Source organism: Oncorhynchus clarkii, chromosome 8, assembly GCF_045791955.1.
Source record: "Oncorhynchus clarkii lewisi isolate Uvic-CL-2024 chromosome 8, UVic_Ocla_1.0, whole genome shotgun sequence".
Taxonomy (NCBI): domain Eukaryota; kingdom Metazoa; phylum Chordata; class Actinopteri; order Salmoniformes; family Salmonidae; genus Oncorhynchus; species Oncorhynchus clarkii.
The window spans coordinates 37,620,529-37,640,615 of NC_092154.1; the positions used below are offsets into that span (position 1 = coordinate 37,620,529).

At 44.0% G+C, this 20,087-nt stretch overlaps 2 protein-coding genes across 2 annotated transcripts; one reads left to right on the forward strand and one right to left on the reverse strand.

Moving 5' to 3' along the window:
• The first annotated feature begins 2,949 nt into the window (after positions 1-2,949).
• Positions 2,950-11,648, forward strand: LOC139415364 (beta-soluble NSF attachment protein). Its single transcript, XM_071163461.1, has 10 exons — positions 2,950-3,145; positions 5,647-5,726; positions 6,979-7,095; positions 8,274-8,320; positions 8,801-8,878; positions 9,088-9,228; positions 9,368-9,472; positions 9,603-9,671; positions 9,892-9,942; positions 10,171-11,648. The coding sequence occupies exons 1-10, from the start codon at positions 3,048-3,050 to the stop codon at positions 10,270-10,272; spliced, it is 888 nt and encodes a 295-aa protein (XP_071019562.1). The 5' UTR covers positions 2,950-3,047; the 3' UTR covers positions 10,273-11,648.
• Positions 11,649-11,697: 49 nt separating this feature from the next.
• Positions 11,698-19,503, reverse strand: LOC139415363 (GDNF-inducible zinc finger protein 1). The gene is made up of 8 exons (XM_071163460.1): positions 19,300-19,503; positions 17,971-18,779; positions 17,581-17,855; positions 17,180-17,363; positions 16,684-16,948; positions 16,369-16,536; positions 15,998-16,155; positions 11,698-15,871 (listed from the first exon to the last, which is right to left on the reverse strand). The coding sequence occupies exons 2-8, from the start codon at positions 18,760-18,762 to the stop codon at positions 15,089-15,091; spliced, it is 2,625 nt and encodes an 874-aa protein (XP_071019561.1). The 5' UTR covers positions 18,763-18,779; positions 19,300-19,503; the 3' UTR covers positions 11,698-15,088.
• Positions 19,504-20,087: the final 584 nt, after the last annotated feature.

Sequence of the window (20,087 nt, forward strand, 5' to 3'; positions counted from 1 at the left end):
CTCTGCCTTGGCAAGTCGCCATGTTTGTGTGTTGGCACTGAAGTGCTGTTTCCAGGAGATGTGCAGCACCTGTTCTAGTCTAGTGGACAGGGTAGAGCAGTTGTTGCCACAAGCACAGCTGGACCTATTCTCTGTCAACTTTACTCGGACACTCCCAGAGTAACACAATCGGAGGGATGCATTTGAGCAAATCCTGGGTGTCTAATTTGGCGCTAATCAATTCAGTTCTTTCTGAATGCAGATTATGTTTTTGCACGTCTGAAGACCTGTAGTTCGGTATATAGGAGATGTGTGTGTGAATATTGTTGAAGGGGTTTGTCAACCCATAACCAACCAAGCATCTGGTTGTTGCTGTTTGAAAACAACAATTTTGTAACCCTGTAGAGGCAACCCTGCAAAATATGGATGTGACATGCTTTTTTTTGTGTGTGTGATTAAAAATCTTATTCCTAACTGGTTTGTTCTCCTGGGGCTGTTTTCTAAAAATGTATGGTCTGTTAGGAATACTTTTTGGTCCGGGAGACCGGCCCCTGGTGCCAGCAGACTGGCTGTTGGAGGATTTGAGGGTAAGCGAGTGAAACTTTATAAGAGAACTGTAAAAAGATCCCTCTAAATGAAGTGAAATACTTACAATTTGTGTGGAAAGGGATACATGTAAATAAAATATTTTATGACATTGAAATATGCTTCTTTAAAAAAATATATAGAACAGTTATCAAAAACGTGAGTAATTACTTGAGTAGAATAAAGTGAAATTTTCTAATTCGCCATATTTAAACTTGTTCTGTAAACCGATGTAAACTAAGAGTGAAATGCTTACTTACAGGTCCTTTCATCAATGCAGAGAGACAAATAAAAGAATAACACAAGGAATTATTACAAAATGAGCAAAGATAACTTGGAGATACACATACATACATACATACACGCGGGCATCCAGTACTGAGTCGATGTGCAGGGTTTTGAGGTAATTGAGGTGTATATATGTACAAGTAGCACAGGTGGCCGTTGGCGCATTAAATGGGGAATATGGGCTCATAGTAATTTCTGAAATGAAATGTATCGAACGCATCAAACACATGGTTGCCATGTGTTTGATACCATTCATTCCATTCTAGCCATTATTATGAGCCGTCCTCCCATCAGCAGTCTCCTGTGACATGTAGGTAGGGATGAAGTTATTAGGCAACAGAATAGACAATAAGTAGCAGCAGCGTATGTGATGAGTCAAAAGAGTTGGTGCAAAGGAGGGTCTATGCAGATAGTCCGGGTAGCAATTTGGTTAACCATTTAGTAGTCTTATGGCTTGGGGGTAGAAGCTGTTCAGGGTCCTGTTGGTTCCAGACTTGGTCTATTGGTACTGCTTGCCGTACGGGAGAAGAGAGAACAGTCTATGACTTGGGTGGCTGAATTCTTTGATCATTTTTAGGGCCTGACACCACCTGGTATAGAGGTCTTGGCGGGCAGGGAGCTCGGCCCCAGTGATGTGCTGGGCCGTACACACTTGCGGTAGTGTTGTTGTATGTGTCGAACTGCTTTGCTTTATCTTGGCCAGGTCGCAGTTGTAAATGAAAACTTGTTCTCAACTAGCCTACCTGGTTAAATAAAGGTGAAATGCCTTGCGATCATACGTAATGCAGCCAGTCAAGATGCTCTCAATGGTGCAACTTTTTGAGGATCTGAGGGCCTGTGCCAAATCTTTTCAGTCTCCTGAGGGGGGAAGCGACATTGTCGTGCCTTCTTCATGACAGTGGTGGTGTATGTGGATCATGTTAATTTCTTAGTGATGTGGACACAGAGGAAGCTCTCGACCCAAAATCGCCTCCTTTGTCTTGCTGACTTTGAGGGAAAGTTTGTCTTGGCACCACACTGCCAGGTCCCTGACCTCCCTCAGGGGGCAGCAGGTAACCTAGTGGTTAGAGCGTTGGGCCAGTAACCAAAAGGTTGCTGGATTGAATCCCGAGCTGACAAGTAAAAAATATTTTGTTTTGCCCCTGAGCAAGGCAGTTAACACACTGTTCCGAGGGCGCCGAAGACATGGCTGTCGATTAAGGCAGCTCTCTGATTCAGAGGGATTGGGTTAAATGCGGAAGACACATTTCAGTTGAAGGCATTCAGTTGTACAACTAGGTACCCCCCTTTTCCTCCCTAAGGGCGGTCTCGTCGTTGTCGGTCATCAGGCCTACCACCGTCATGCTCGTCACCAAACTTAGTGATTGTGTTGGTGTTGTCCGCAGCCACGCAGTCATGGGTGAACAGGGAGTACGGGAGGGGACTAAGCACGCACACCTGGGAGGGGTCCCTGTGTTGATGGTCAGCTTGGCCGATGTGTGGGTGCCTACACTCACCACCTGGTGGCCGGCCCATCAGGAAGTCCAGGATCCAGTTGCAGAGGGAGGTGTTCATTCCCAGGGTCCTGAGCTTGGCGGGCACTATGGTGTTGAACACTGAGCGGTAGTCAATGAACAGCAATCTCACATAGGTGTTCCTCTTATCCAGGTGGGAAATGGCAGTGTGGACTGCAATTCTTTGTGTTGCTGTGTCAACATGTATGGAAGGGGGGTGCCTGTATTTCTCTTTAGTTCTATGCATGCCCATCACATCTTGACTGGGGTGGTATGTATGTGGTCCAGGGTTTGAGCCATGTGTTAAGCGCCATCAGGTGCTCAATGACGTAAACAGACTCAAAATGCATTAGTTAATGTCTCATTGTCACGATAGGAGCTATTTTGCTTCCCAGAATTTGTTTTGTTCTAAGATCAGAAAGGTATAATTTATGATCTAACTAAAGCGTGTGAAATATTACGTAACAGGGGCTTTAATGTATTTGTTTTTCAGATGGGAGTTGTAGTTTAACTGCATACAAGGTCAAGTTTTTTGTGCCTCGATGGAAACTCAAAGTACCATGATTCTCTTGGCTACTGCAAAGGCACGCCTACGCTAAATAAAACCACCGACTGTAATCCTTCGTTACTAGAAGCGAATGCTGGTGTTATTTTTCTGACTGCCACTCAACGTTAGTATTTGCCCTGTTTAATAATCAGAGAATGGACAACTCCGGGAAAGAGAAGGAAGCGATTCAGCTGATGGCTGACGCCGACAAGAAAGTGAAAACGTCTGGCTCGTTCTTGGGAGGCATGTTTGGGTAAGAGCGCTTCAGCAACGACGTTGTCAATAAAGCTAACCTTCGTTAGCTAGTTTGTCATCACTCCGCATGCTAACTCCGTCTCTGGGTATTAGCACAGAGCTGTTCACCATTAGAGATGAATCATTGGCACCATGCCATCGTATGTAGCTAGCTCTACAATATGTCGTTATGTGACATCCTCTAAGCATGCCATAGTAAACATTTTGTCATTAAAATAACGAACTAGTTGCTAGCTACATCCTCATGCATGCTTCTGCAGACAGTCTGTTTAACCAGCTATAGTAGCGTTAGCTACCATTGCGCCTTCTAATGAGCTAAATTAGCGAATCTAAGCCTTGAAATATGCAGGTAATGGCAATCTGTCATTTGGGCAGTGGCTCTGATGCTAAATATCGAACTAACCACCTTTTTGGATGATTTGTGCACGTACACTTAGTAAGTGACTTACTATTGTCTGCCACAAAGCAGTTACATTATTCCCTTCAAGTGAATGTAAACAACCTAGAAGCAGGTCACGACTCTTGGGCCTGTGCCATGAAGGCTAAGTAACATCCCAAAGGCAGGCGATGACTCTCCATGCATACATTTGTATTATTCTTTTGCGTTTTTTAAATTCTTAAACACCCATCTGATACAGCACACCAATTCGATCTCGACTTCTTTAACCATTTCTATGAAGTGTAATCCTATATGCCACCTTTGTGTGTGCTGTATTTATGAATGCATGTGCCTGTAATTTATTCCAATAGTAGGGCCTAGGAGTGGGTGTGTCTGCCAGTTCCAAGGCCACTGCAATGCAGGTCAGTCCGGTTCCAGTCTCTGGTGTATCTAACCAGCCAGCCTTTTGATGATCTCTATTTGGCAGCCTTATCAAATTGTATTGATCACATACACATATTTAGCAGATGTTATTGTGGGTGTAGCGAAATGCTTGTCTACCTGGCTCCAACAGTGCGGTAGTATCTAACCATCGTCACCTGTCTGTACCCTACCTAGGGTCCTGTCTTTTGCACAATCATGTGACATGCCTGGATTTGAACCTTTATTGAACTTTTTCATCAAACTGTCTCCTTTGACATTGTCTTACATATGTGACATGATTGCCCAAAACACGGGGCCCTAATCATACCATATCAGTGAAGAGAAGAATTATGTTGCATTTGGTGTACACACACTAAGATTCACTGCATTCAGTTCCTGGCAGCCATCCAATAGTCTTCTTAATTAAATGAAATGGCTCTCAAAAGGGCCACTAAGATGAAAGCAATGGAGGGGTCTAAATCTGACACTTCTAACTCTCCATTGTTAGAGAAAAGCCTACCTGGGTGTCTGGCTTTGGGCACAGCCTTTCTACTGTACTATACCGGGGAACAACCATTAACGTGCTGTATGAGGATCATATCAGATTGAGGTAGGCCTAAAGCCTTTCATTAAATGGCAGTCGACTTTCATACCGATTTTATAGACTATGGCGATATTGTCTATATGAATGCAGGTGCCACTGTATTGAAGCCATGGGATGCAGTTTATCATCGAGTACTTGCTTTATTACGAGTGATAGGTTCAGTACACATCATTGCATTCTGTATATGAAAGTAGACTGGCCCTCTTTGAAGTCTGGTAGGATGCATTACACTCTTTTTGTTTATAAAGCCCTGCTGCATAAACTTCCACCGTACCTTACTTCATTGTTAACTTACAGACGTACGAGATACTACATGAGTTATTATGGACAAGAGCAAGATTATTTTTATTTGTCAAACTGCAGCCAAGCATCGATCATGATGTCACTAGAATAAGACCCTCGATATTTATTGGAAAGGATAATTAAGCTCATCGCTGTGCACATTCACCACCCTGTGAAGTTCATCATATTTTATATTCATCTGTCACCTAATAAACTGCATGCTTTCCCGAGTCGTAGTGGGAGGACCACACAATATTTCATCGCGTGACTCCCAAGTTTGCTTCCCTGTGATGGTTATTATATACATTTTTCTACATAAAGGGGTTTCCACCAACATTTCTTGCATAATACATTATACTGACACAAAGATCCACCTTGTCTAGCGTATTTTGTTTTGTCGGAAAGTTTACATACAAATTTGCTGCTTCCATCAGGCCTGCTGCAAATTATTATTTTTTTTTTTTAAATATCTGACATGTACTTTACGTGCATAAAAAGGTTGGATGGAAACCTGGTTAATGACTGATTGGACAGCTAGAGCATCATTAGTCAAGAGTTGGAGGAAATTCCCACGGGGTCAGGGAGAGAGAGACGGAGATCAATACCGGCACCACCATCCAACATGGCCGGCTGACTGATGTCTTCTCTCTCAGCATAAGGTGTTTGGTCAATAATGAAAGTGCTTGGTTGATGAAAGCACTGCATTGTAGTCTTTTCCTATACGAGCAACTTCACCTGGATCTGAAACTGTATGGCATAGGTTTGAGTCTTGAGTGTTAACCCTATGTATTTTGCTCTCTTCTCTCTCCAGCGGCCCTCATAAAGTTGAAGAGGCTTGTGAAATGTACTGCAGAGCAGCCAACATGTTCAAGATGGCCAAGAACTGGAACGGTACACTTCTGTGTGCTCTATTTCACACTAAACATGGTTGACCTTGATTGAACGATTAGCCCATTAGTGGTTGTGACATTGTGTCAGAGTTGAGGTGTGTGTGCCTGTGCATCTCTGACGAAGGTAGTAATTCAAACTAAAGCGTTTAATGCTGTCAGTATGGGAAGTATTGACTATACAGTGCTGTGAAAAAAGTATTTCCCCCCTTTCTGATTTTGTCATTTTTTTCATATCTTGGACACGGAATGTTATCAGATCTTTAACCGAAATCTAATATTAGATAAACGGAATCTATCCATGGAACATTCTTCCAGGAGTCTTGACCATCATCCAGGTGCTTATTGACAAATTTGAGTCGACCTCTTGGATGACTTGGGTCCTGTTGTGTCTGGCGCAAACCGAACACTGCATTCCACATTAAGAACCTCGTAGCAACGGTCAGGCATGGTGGAAGTGTGATGGTTTGGGGATGCTTTGCTGCCTCACGACCTGGACGACTTGCCATCATTGAAGGAACCATGAATTCTGCTCTGAAAACAGATCCGCCGTCTGTGAGCTGAAGCGCAGCTGGGTCATGCAACAAGAAAGTTATCCGAAAACACACAAGCACGTCTACACCAGAATGGCTGAAAAGCAACATTTTTAAAGTTCTGGAATGGCCTAGTCAAAGTCTAGACCTAAACCTGATTTTAAGATGTTGTGGCAGGACATGAAACTAGCAGTTCACATGCAAAAACCCACAAATGTCGCTGAGTTAAAGCAGTTCTGCATGGAAAGGGCCAAAATTCATCCACAGATTGTGAGTTGTTTCAGCTAAACGTGTCGCAATCAGTTATTGAGTGTCGGGGCAATTAATTTTTCACACGGGGGGCATTGGGTGTTGCATAACTTTAATTCAACAAATGAAATAAGTATCTGTGTTATTTGTTCACTCGGGTTCCATTTATCTAGTATTCCATTTTGGTTGAAGATCTGATAACATTCGGTGTCAGAAATATGCAAATATAGAGCGAATCGGCACGAGGTTGACGTGTTTAAATAACAGTAGCCTACACACATGAGACTGGCAGGGTGTGCTGCCCACTCCTCTGTGTGGATGGAGTCACTGTGTTTTGAAGTCATTTTAGCTGTGTGATTCCGTCTATAATTCTGTAATTGCACAGCACTATTCTTGGAGGGCCTTGAGGAACAAGGTGCAATGAATTTGCTTTATGTTGAGGTTAAATGTGTTTGTTTGTGTGTGTGTCTCCAGCTGCTGGTAATGCCTTCTGCCAGGCGGCCCGGATCCACATGCAGCTCCAGAACAAACACGACTCGGCCACCAGCTTCATCGATGCAGGAAACGCTTTCAAAAAGGCAGACCCCAGCGGTGAGATCCCGCACACCAAAAAGCCAAACTGGGCCTTTAGGCTACAGTAGTTGACCTCAAACAGCCTGCTTTAACCTTAGTTTACTACATTTCAGTCCCTTGTGAAAGTAGCAAAAACTGCTGCACATTTTCCAGGGCTAATAGAAGTCTGTGGTATGTGTCAGTCAGATCCACAGTTGTGGCTCTAGAAAGGTAACTTGAGCAGAATGGGCTCTATGGAGAAGCTAGTCTACTGGGAAGAGTGATTTTGAATTAGAATTCCCAGTCATTTCTTAGTGTTACACACGATACGTCCAAGTCTTTCTGGGTACTGTGTCAGAAATCAGGCCACCCTGTATAGGTTGTCTGTTTGCATCTGACATGTGGGCCAACCATCAGCTCCGGGGTCAGAGGTGAGAGAGCCATGCTGTATTGATGACCATAAACTGGGTGGTTCAAGCCCTGAATACTGATTGGCTGACAGCCGTGGTATATCAGACCGTATACCATGGGTATGACAAAACATTACATTTTTACTGCTCTAATTATGTTGGTAACCAGTTTATAATAGCTATAAGGCACCTCAGGGATTTGTGGTAAATGGCCAATATACCACGGCTAAGGGCTGTGTCCATACACTCCTCAATGCGTCATGTCTAAGAACAGCCCTTAGCTGTAGTATATTGGCCATATACCACATGCCCTCGTGCCTTATTGCTTTACTATATTAAACTGTGACTATATTGCAAAAAGAAATGCCCTTGAGTACCGTTCAATAAATATTTACTGAGTAGAATTGAGTAGCTCCAGTGGGCTCTCCTCTTTACCTTTTGGTATGAATAAAACGGTAGAAAGTTGGGGCTGGAGTACCATCCCTGGGATGGTTATTATTGAGGTTAGCCTGCCATGTTGTCGAGAGTGGGTTTAATAATAAACCCACCCACTGGTGGTGATGGAATTATAACCTACTGTAGATGAAATGCCCAGCCAGCCACAAGGAAAAATAAGATTTAATGTGATGCAACCTTGATCCACGAGAGAATCGTAACGCAAGAGCATGCATTGTTTCTTTCACTACTTTCCAATTTTCAGAAATCTCCTTTTGGATTGTTTACCTTTTGACGTATGTATGCATCTAACCTACCCTAATACTGTCTGTCACTCTTAACTCTCCCCTCTTCCTTTAATGCTGCCAATAGAGGCTATCAAGTGCTTAAACGCAGCTGTTGATATATACACAGACATGGTAAGACAGACGAGGACATGCATGGCCAGAACCATATAATACATTGTCATGGTTCATCATCACCAGTGTTCATGAATGACCGATTAATTTCCTTGTCAGAATTCCTTTTGGCTGTAGTTGTAAAACTGTTCTGATGATGCAGGTTGTACTATTTCATTCCAATGCTCTTCTCTCAATGGCACCCTCCCTAAAGTATAGCCCAGCCCCCTTGAAGATGCTCCTCTCTGTTTCAAAAGAGAGTGCTGTATTGCGTGGAGTAGCTTACGAAGGCCATTTCAACTGCAACGTTTGTATTGTGACGCAAGGCTAGATTTTAAAGTACTTGGTTTCTCTGCAAAGCCAGTTCTTAGTAATGATTTCTCTCCTCTCTAAAGCCACTTAGTAACGATCAGGGTCCAGAGCATTTCCTGGTCTGGTCACGTAGTAAGGTAAAACTCCCGGCCCCAGTATTGATTCCTGTCCTGTGTTTGGCTCGTCCAGGGAAGGTTCACCATCGCAGCCAAACACCACATCACCATCGCAGAGATCTACGAGTCAGAACTGGTGGATATAGAGAAGGTGCGTTTTGAATATGTTTGTGCGTGTCGTCGTATATGGTTATTGGACTAGTAAAGGTGTCTGAAGACATGGAATATTTGGAATAGTTTACCAAATTCTCGTCGTCTCATTTCCTTATTGGTTTACATTAGAAAGAAAATCCATTATTTTGCCTTTTCTGGACCTCTACTCAGTGTTTTGGTTCCCATTTCCCCCTGGTCCTACTCTAGGCCATCGCCCACTATGAGCAGGCAGCAGACTACTACAAAGGAGAGGAGTCCAACAGTTCTGCAAACAAGTGTCTACTGAAGGTGGGGGCCTATGCCGCTCAGTTGGAGCAGTACGCAAAGGCCATCGAGATCTACGAACAGGTGTGTGTGTGTGTGTCAACTCGGCATGCTTGTGGGTGCACGTGTGTCTGAACAGAAACTGATTTGTATATCAATGGTTTCCCAATGAAATTGATGAACCCAGTGAATTGACCGTGTGTGTGTGTGTGTGTGTTACCAGGTTGGATCCAGCACCATGGATAACCCCCTGCTGAAATACAGCGCCAAAGAGTACTTCTTCAAAGCCTCTCTGTGCCACTTCATCGTGGATGAACTCAACGCCAAAGTCAGTCGGCAGCGTCATGTCACCTAGACCATAAGGGATTCAGTGCCCTTCTGATTTGTAAATGAAGCAGTCCTCTGACTTAGTGCTTTGTATGAAGGACAACTGCATTTAAATGTTTTTATTTCTGCAGCTTGCTGTCGAGAAGTACGAAGAGATGTTCCCAGCCTTCTCTGACTCAAGAGAGTGCAAGCTGTTGAAGGTATATCACTGACCCCATCTAAAGCCTTCGATTTGTTATTTGTATCCCTTTATGGTGTTGATCATGGTAATATATTAAAGTTATATTGTGCAAAGTTCACTAGATCTCAAAGCGCTTACATGGGATGTGGTTATGTCATCCACTACTACTGTGTAGCACCTGCACGGCAGCCATTTTGCAGAAGCAATCTGATAAGCTACTGTAAATCACTGTTTTACAGAAACTCCTGGATGCTCATGAGGAACAGAACTGTGAAGCTTTCACAGAAGCAGTAAGTCTAAATGGCTCATTGATTCACAGCTTTTTCCCTTTGGAAAAAATGTAGGTCTGATGTCGTTGCCTATCATTGGATTGGTGAAAGCCCTTGACTCCAGTACATGGCATTCACAAATGCAGTCATGCCAGATCAGTAAATGATTTAAGGAAAGAAAGCATGGATTCCTTTTAGTATTTTAACAGGTGCTTAGATTTAATCTTATTCCCTTTCGACTTCCATCAGATTAAAGAGTTTGATTCCATCTCTCGTCTGGACCAATGGCAGACCACCATGCTGCTGCGCATCAAGAAGACCATCCAAGGGGACGAGGGAGACCTGAAGTGAGACCACGACAGGGGGAACACATGGCATGCCACCCCTCTCCACGACTTCACCCCTCATCCCATATTGTTTTTGTGCAATGACTCAGTCCAGGTTCTTACATACAGAATGTCCAGTTAAATCCGCTGCAATGTCTAGTCCAGGGATCTGACTTTTGGGGAGGGATTTGAGGTTTTGGTCAGCTAAAAAAATGTGTTTAATTTAGCAAATCTGTTCCCAAGTATTCCCACAAATTAAAAATAGGGATATGCGATTGTGTATCAATGCAATGAAGGTGTGAAATTATTATTATTTTATTTTCAAATACAATCTCTTTTTGGGCTTCGTTGTGGTAAATTTGCAGTGTACAAATTATTAGAATTATGTTCTGGCCCCGAAACCATCCGCTCCTACAAAAATGATCCTGCGTCTGAATCTAGCTGCCTACCCCCGGTGTAGGTCTTTATAAAGACTTATGTATACGCTGTTGAATTCTATTATATCAGTGCTCTCTTATTATCACCAAACTCTAGTTAGGATCTGGGTCCAGTCGCACCTCTTTCTGGAGGATAGATCCGATACGTTTCCTGTTTAGTGGTGAGTGAACTTCTGAGAAGGGCAGAGAGGCATTCTAATTCCAAGGCATTGACCACTGATGTTAGTATTGAGCGCACAAACACTGCATGATTTGTACAGTTGTAATTCATGATTCTATTAGGTTCAACAGGTGTGACTTTTCATCTAGGAATTAGTATTTTAAATATATATTTATATTGTGTTTGCTTGGCTTCCAGCTGAAAACAAAGGTAATCCAGCCTGAGATGACACAATGAATTGTTTCGTATTTAAAATTTAAAAAATCTTATTCTTGAAATGGGACAATTGATACAAAAAACAATCAAGACATGGCCAGAAAGTATATTTTGCTTAGTTGGTATTTTTTCTCCATATTTCTTATTCTGTATTATGAGGTTATCTACACAATCTGCCTATGTGAGGCGACTTCCTAATTCTGCTTGTAAATGATTATTTTTTTTAAACGCAGAGCTAAGAAAATCCCTTGCCCACTGTAAGAACAGTTTCACTTCTAAACTCCAGCTTTGTTCTTTCATTGTCACTCATGTTGATGTACTATGTGTCGTGAAGTTGTAACCATGTTGGTGTTTGCTAGTGCATCCTCTAGCTGGCAACTAGCAGAGCTGCAGTTCTTTGTGTGTATAGGTAATAGTGTTGCGCAACATTTCTTAGTAGTGATGAGCTGCGGCAAGGTTTTTACTGAGTGCCCCACAACGTAGGGGGCAGTCAGCCTGCGTATCAAGCTTCTTTCAGATGGAATGGTGCTCTTTTCTTTTTATTTGGTCTGTGTCTCAAAATTAACTAAATAAAATAATTTATCATTCTGTGGGTCTCTACTGATATTGCTGTTTGTCGAAAACTTAGTCCACGCAATTTGAAAATGATATGTGCATGTATATTTGAATTTGTATTAGTGATCATGTTAGGAGTAAATGTCAAAACATGTTGCACAAAAGAAACCATGAATTAGGCATACTTAGGCAGAGATTCTGATTGCGGGTTATAGACCTTGCAGCTTTTTTTCCCGATCAAGGCTATTTCCGAGTAAGCCAACATATGCCGCGTCGACCGTGAATGGGGTCTCAGCGGAATCATTGCCTTGAATGATACATTTATACACAAACAAGATTGCAACCGTACCATGTATTGTTTATAGCTTAGTTTTGGGTCTGGAACTCACCTTTCTGGTAAAAAAATTGTTATACATTGCTGAGATGTACTCACTTGATGCAAGCTCAAATACATAGTACAAATAGTATGAAAATACATTGATTTATTTTCCTATTCAACAAAAGTGGGGCTTAAAATGACATGTTTTTTCTAAATATAGGAACAATCAAATAAACAACTTACCAAGCTAACATATGTAATTGTTTTAAAATTGTAATAGCAAGGATCATTTAGCTATTAGATTTAGACTCGCTAGACCCCTCAGACTCAACCCTGGACCTCAAGCCAGTTCCACTGTTGTCTTTCATCATTCCCCCTCTAATCGGGGACTGATTTAGACCTAGGACACCAGGTGTATGCAATTCATTATCAGGTAGAACAGAAAACCAGCAGGCTTCCGAAATGTGGACCGGAGGCTCAGTACGGAGGATGTGACGCAAATGCGGCGCCTCCGGAGGCTTTCGGAGAGCAAATCGAACTCCATACCGCATCGCCGTGTGCCTCCCAAATGATGTAACAATGTGAAGGTCTCCTTATAGCTCTGTATAGATCCGCATCGACATGAATAGTTGATGGTAGGTGAGGTCCTGTATAAACACAAACCCACTTCCTTGACAACAGCTCTGCTCCGTGAAGAAGTGTGAACGTTCTGACCTCTGCGGAGGCCGCGTCGCAGTAAACGCTGTACGTCCACTACAGACATCAGATGGACCAATCAGAGCCTTTAAGAGTTGAATACCCTTGCGCTCGACCAGGGTTGTCAAACTCATTCCATGGGCCTAGCGTCAGCAGTTATTATTTATTTATTTTACTAATTAGGGCCCTTAATTCATCAATCAAGTACAAGGGAGGAGCAAAACCCACAGCCACTCGGCCCTCAGTGGAATGAGTTTGACACCTGTGCACTAGACTGTCCCCTTTCATATTCTGTCTCCCAGAGGGAGAGTAAATCGATTATTTGTCTGGATAGGCCAGAAAGTGTGACACGTTACTCCCTATGCGGTCTGAAACCTGACACTTCCAGGTCCGTTCTGCTGAGAGTGGTAGCGGAGTGCAGACAGATAAAGCTTTCGAGGCACTGAACCCTACGACGTTCACATATGGCTTTGTACACCAAAATATCAGTTGGAACCTGTTCAGAACTGCTCAATATTTGAGTGGTTAAAATCCGCAATACCTAGAACCCACAATCCGATTCAATCCCAGCCTAAATTTCAAAAAGGCAACCCCATAACGTTTCGTCAACAGAGTAGAGGACAGACATAAAATATGAATTCAGACCCAATAAATAGACACTTTCGTATGTATATGGACAGTGAAGCTACACATTTTAATTTGGCTCTATCCTCCAGCATTTTTGGATGAGACATATGGGGCAACAGTACAGAATGTCACTTTTTATTTGAGGGTATTTTAATACTCTGTGTTAAGTTTTGCCTGATAGGAACTGAATGGTGAATGGAGTAATTGTATTTCTGAGTAGATAAGATGTTTCAGAACACTTCAAAATGAATCCGGATAATGCCATGATTAAGAAAAATCATGGATGAATAATGACTAGTGAGAAGGTTACAGAACATGCTAACCTGACCATTAACATGGGAGTTCAGCATTTTTTTGGGGGGGGGGGCCTCTAACTTTCTCACCCATCATTATTCACGATTAATTTATGAATGATCCATAATCATGGTAGCATCCACATTCATGTAGAAATGTTCAAAAACATCCTTATTTACAATAAAAGTCACTCCAAAATGACAATACATGATTCACCATACAGTTCATTGGTCAAAACATAACCCAAAACAAACTGCAAATGCATCCAATGAGTTTGTAGTCACAAACTTAACATAGTCATTGCGTGCTACAAATATGGAACCAAATACTACACTTTTGACAATTTTAATACACTATAAGTGAATGTGTCCAAATACTTATGACTTCTTCAAATGGGAGGGACTAGAGTCAGTGGTGCCAGGGAAACAGCCTCTCCCTCAAAGTCAGCAAAAACCAAGCAGCTGATTATGGACTACAGGAAACGAGGAGAGGAGCACGCCACTATTGTCATCGGCCGGGCTGCAGTGGAGAAGGGTAAAAAGCTTCAAGTTCCTCAGCGTGCACATTACAGAGAACCGGACATGATCCAATCACACCCCCGCAGTGATTTTAGCAGCAGTGTCTCTCAAACCTCAGGCGCCTGAAGACATTCAGCACGGGCCCTAGGATCCTAAAGAAGTTGAACAATCGAGAGCCTCTTGAACGGCTGCATCGCCGCCTGGTACGGCAAACGCACCGCCCTCAACTGGAAGGCCCTACCGAGGTTGGTGCGGACGACCTAATGAATAACTTAGGGCGAGCTCCTTGCCCTCCAGTACATCTACACCAGCCCGTGTCTTAGGAAGGCCCCAAAGATCTTTAAGGACTCCAGTCACCCGAGTCATGGACTGTTCACTGTTACCATCTGGCAAGTAGTATCCGAGTATTGGGTCTCGGACGAACAGGCTCAGAGACAGCTTCTACCACCAGGCCATCAGACTGCTAAAAATCCAAACCTAGCACAGATCTGCACCGTAGAGACTATTTGCATTAGGCACCTTAGAAATGATTTGCACTACACACATATTCAACCCTTCCACACAAACACCCATAAACACACACACACACAAGCACTGAGCTCACACACTCAATGCTGCTGTTCTAGTACTATTGATTCCACAACCCACTTTATATTTGTTAATAGTGTAAATACAGTCCATTATTACTACTCATATTGCCTCTTCTACTACTTGTTATTTTCTACTTGACTCTTCACTGTTATTGTTGATTGATGTACTGCATTGAGGGAGCTAGGGCAAACATTTCACTGCACCTTGTATACCAGCTGTAAACTGTGTACGTGACGAATACATTTGATTTGATTTCGATACAGTGCTTTCAATTTGTACACGGAAAAAAAGGTAGTGTCCTGTTGTCGCCTCGTATGAAACATTTGACCTCAAAATCCAAAATGCCGGAGTATAGAGCCAAATGAAAGGAATTATCTTCAGTGCCCAAATGCATACGGAAGGGAGTGTACATTGAAATACATGCCAACCTACACCACAGTATCTTCAGTGGACACCTCCAGGTCTTCCACAGTACCAATGTCCTCTGGTACACTGTGTTGTTCCTCATTAGAGACAGCAGCACTCGGTGTCTCAGTCTCCAGTTCTGATGTCTGCACTGTGACACACTCCTCAGAGATAGGGGCACACTCTGAAACTGCCTCCTCGGGATCCGCAATGGCCGTCGTATCTGAACACGGCCCAGCTTCCAAATCTGGAGCCAAGATGGTCTGCGACACCGCAGTTTCCAGAACACATGAAGTTGAAAGACTGGTCTCTGAAACTGGGGCAAATATGGCCCCTGAAACAGTGACTGGGACAGAGACAGACACAGTCTGGACAGGGAGGACGCCAGAGGAGGACGAGGACACAGAGATGGAGGACATAGAGACAGGGATAGTAAAGGGGACAGAGACAGTGGATCCATCCAGAGAGATGACACTGGCCCCGGTGCAGTCTGTGGTGACGATGGGTAGCTGGGTCCCAGCCGGCATCTCTGTCTGGATGACCGTGAACCCACCCAGGGTGGTGTGGCTAACCAGGGCGATGGTCCCTGGGTCGCCCCAGCTGGCTGAGAGGGTGATGGGCTCACCAGGAACCAATATGGTCCCCTCCTGGAGCCTACCTCCAGCTCCACTATCCCCTTCCACCTCCCGAACCACAGTCTCTATTTTAACCTTTCTACCAAGGCTTCTGGGTTTCTTAGTCTTTTTCTCCATGTTGTCCTTGAGGACCACCAGGTAGTTCTTCCATGGAGTGTTTTGGTCGTGAGTCTGTGGAATAAAGTGCACATCTTCAAATAACAGGCGTTTTGCAGCACATATCAATGTCTCCAACATGACGTATCGCACACATTTGAGTATTGAAACAAGTGTTGTTGCAGTAGTGTAGTAACGCACCATAGTGTGCCTGCGTACGGTGGACTTGTCCGTGAAGGTACGGTTGCAGAGGCCACACATGTAGGGCTTCTCCCCTGTATGAATCCTCTGATGCCTCTGGAGGGCATTCAGCTGGGTGAACTGCTTATCACAATCTGTACAGTGGTACGGACGCTCACCTGAGACAGTTACACACACAGGTCAGACAGGGGTTAAAGGGCAAGGGTCAGCAGAGGAAGACATTTTCAAGGGGTAATAATTCACTATAAAATGCAAGATACCGAACTATTAGACGGTAGTAGCAATGTGTCTTGTGATGACTAACTGTAACATTTGATGCAGTCAGCATGAAAATAAAATGGCTACATTAGATGTAATAACGCAGTGGTTACCTGTGTGTATCTTCATATGCTGGTGGAGGGAGTTTCTCTGGGCGAAGGCCCGACCACATTGTTCACACTTGTAAGGCCTGGAGCCTGTGTGGATTCTGGAGTGGTGTTTCAGGTATTCTTTAGAGGCAAAGCTTTTCCCACAGCTCTCACACATAAAAGGCTTCTCTCCTGGTAGGCCAAACAAAACAGATTGTTTCTTAGATCTACACAAACCAGTCTAAACCAGTGTAAAAAATCCTGATTAAATCAGGAAAAGCCAAACCTAGCAGCTTTAAAAAATGTACAGTGCATCTGTGTAAGAAGTGAAAGTCTTACCCGTGTGGGCCCTTTTGTGATAGGACAACATGTGGTTCTGGGTGAACCTCGCATCACACTGGTCACAGGCGAAAGGCTTCTCTCCTGTGTGAGTCCTGCGGTGTGTCTTGAGGGCTGAGCTCTGGGAGAACTTGGCTTCACAGTCAGTGCAGGAGTAGGGCTTGTCTCCTGTGTGCGTTCTCTCGTGTAGCGTCAACGCTGTCTTAGAGCTCAGCGCCTTGTTACACACAAGACAGGTGTGTCGCTCGCCGCCTCCCTCGTGCACCTAGACGTAGAAAAGAGTCAATATTTATCGTCTCAATTAATGATTAGTCTTGCAGCAAATTGAAAAGGATATACCATTTTCACATTTTGCCCAGACACACATGGGTTTAGCCACCGACGGCTCTGGTCAAAAGTTGTGCCCTACGTGGGGAACAGGGCGTCAATCGAGAGAATCCTACATAAAAGTGTTACAAAAGCAGTCCCAAGTCCTCTGACTCGGACCCATCCCAACCTGTCGTCGGTGGCGCGTCACGTCCTTCTTGCGTTTGAAGGTCTTGGTGCAGACGTCACAGGGGAACAGCCTTTCGTCACTGTGGACGTGTCTCTGGTGGATCTTCAGGTTGCAGCGGTTGGCGAAGGTCTGCTGGCAGGTGTCACAACGGTACGTCACCTCACCCTGCACACTGTGGCTCGTCCTGGTGGTCATGGTAACAATGTAGTTATTAGAGACGTGATCAGAACAACAATGACAATAGTTGAGAGCTCAGGTTTCCTAACCCCTTTACAAGTGCTCAAAGCACTTTACATTGTACAGTACAGAGTAGGTCTACATTTGTCTTCTCTCATTTTCAAACCCACCCATTCATGATCCAACGAATGTCTAACTAATGTGTAATATCCAACTCCACCTACTTGACGTGCTTCAGGTAGCTCTTCTCATAGTGGAAGGTCCGTTGACATTTGTCACACTTGTATTGAGTGTCAATACGTCTGGATGATCTGTTGGTGGCACGCTCCTCTCCCTCCTCCTCACCCTCCTCTTCCTTGCTGGGCAAGAAGAGGGAGTCATCTGGACAATCCTCTGGTATATCTCCCTCTTCCACCTCATCTTCATCATCAACGTCTGTCGACTCCAGTCCCGCCCCCCCCTTTTCAGGCAGCGGCTCTGGAAGGGCCTCTTCTGCCCCCTGTGTAATAACAATAATCGTCAAGATCAATTGGACAGCACTTTTGTCTAGATGTTTTAAATGCTTTACTACATGCCTCATCCGCCAAATCAAAGCATCAAAACATTGCACCTACCTGTGTGTTGTAAGTGTTCTCCTCCTGACTGGTTGTCTGAGTGTTGTTGTCAGGCAGATCTTCCATCTGCGCCAGGGTCTGGTCCTTCATCTTCCTCACGTACTTCTTCTTAGGAATGTCAATGAAGACTCTGCGCCCTGCCAGCCTATTACTCCTCCTCCCAGAGACCTCAGTGTCTTTATTCACCTCTGACTTCTCCTCCTCGGCTGTGACCGCGACCTTTGCCCTTTTCTCCCCCCTCTCTGGTTTGGTTGGAGGGGTCAGCCTCTTGGTGGAGGCTATTTTGGGAACTTTGTTGACTCCGACCCCCAGCGCCCCATCCTCCTCTCCTACATCATACAAATCAGCTTCCGTGTCTTGTGACATGGATGCCTCAACCCTGTGCAGACTCAAGCTGCCTTCATAGAGAACCGAGCTGCAGGCCTGGACAAGGCTCTTACACTCCAACAGTGTTGCCACTTCATGTATTACACCAATCTTGTCTTTAGCAAACTCTTTATCCACCTCCAGTTTGCCAGTGTATACATATTCCAAGAACCTGGTGAAATCAGTGGTTCGAACGTTCCCCAAGAATAGTTTCTTGGGTGGGTCCGGTGCCAGTAGGATGTTCTTGAAGTAGCCGCTGGAGGCAGCTAGGACCGCCTGGTGAGCCTCAAACTCTTCCAGCTCACCCTGGAAGTCGACCTGGACTGTGACATCGCACAGGTGACCATGTAGTCTGAGCTGGTGCAGAGACTGAAGCATGTCCTCATGGTGGAAGGCTGAGGAGAGTTGGACCACTTGGTCACTCATGGTTCATACTGTTGATGCTGATAAGACAAATGTTATAAAAACAGATCAATGGTAGCAAAGCAATCCATTCCTGGCTAAAGTTAACTTTTTTGTTGTTGGAGTGACCATGTGGACTTATAACGTTAGTGACGTTAGCTAGTTAGATCTATTAACTTAGCTTGCTAGCTATATAACGTTATGGTTAAGGCCTGTGCTTGGGGATAGCTTAACATAGCTAACGTTAGGTGGCTGGCTAGATGGGGAAAAACAGCTGGCTAGGCAAGCTCAAAAACGAGTTTGACTCAATCAGCTGCTCATGTTTCGACTGGCCAGCCGTCAAAAACGGAGTAACGTTAGCGCACAAGCGAGTTAGCATCAAGCTAACGTTAAGCTTACTAGACTGAGCCGCGGCAATAAGCTAGCTAGTCAAAAGACAGAAAAAACAGTTGGTTGTTTTTCCACGAAACACTTTCTTTTGCAGTGTTTCGGTTATGATCAGCAAGCAACAGCGGAATATGTGCAATGAACGTGTACGCATCACAACCAACTCTTTCTTACCGTAAGCTCGGTAAAATGGCAGCCCTTCACAAATGCAACACAACGAAAGTATTTCCTGTAAAATCTGCACCCGAAATCGAGAGATCCGTTTTCACTTCGGCCATGTTGGATAGATTCGGTCCGCTTCGGATGATTTGGGATAGGTTCTAAGTACCCGTTTCAAATGTTCACAAGGAACGTCAGAACAAAGCGACTCTGGATCAGTTCTTAGGATCATTCGAACGTGTTTCTAGAAATAACTGGACATCAAAATGAAATAAATCATTATTAGTCTATTCGGCTCATGGTGTCGCGGTACCTTTGCAAATGCAAAAAAAACAAACAATGTATTTGTCATTATGTAGAAGAAGAAAATAACATCTTCAGACGCATATCAATTGCATTGCCATTTTTGTTTTAATTCATAGATAATAGATTAATAATGTATTTTGTAAATCACAGTGTCCACATGGTGGTGCCCTTTCATTGTATTTCAATATTGTGCGATTTAGAAGCCCCCGTCTTGCCTCTGCAGAGAATAGATAAGTGCAAACTGTACTTATGGTCTTTTGTCTGGGTCTTGATTATTTCAGGGGTGTAAGTGCTGGGCTGAAACAAAAGCCCGCCCAACCAGTAATTGAATCCCTGGTATATGCATTTCTGAGCTTCTTGTCAAATTTAGACATTTTGGCTGAGAGGAGCAATAAAACAGAAGCCTTCAGAGTTGATTCCACTTGAACTCGATCCAACACACAAATCAGCCCCACGTTTTCCAGACTGTAGATCGTCATTCCAAGGCTGTACGCTAA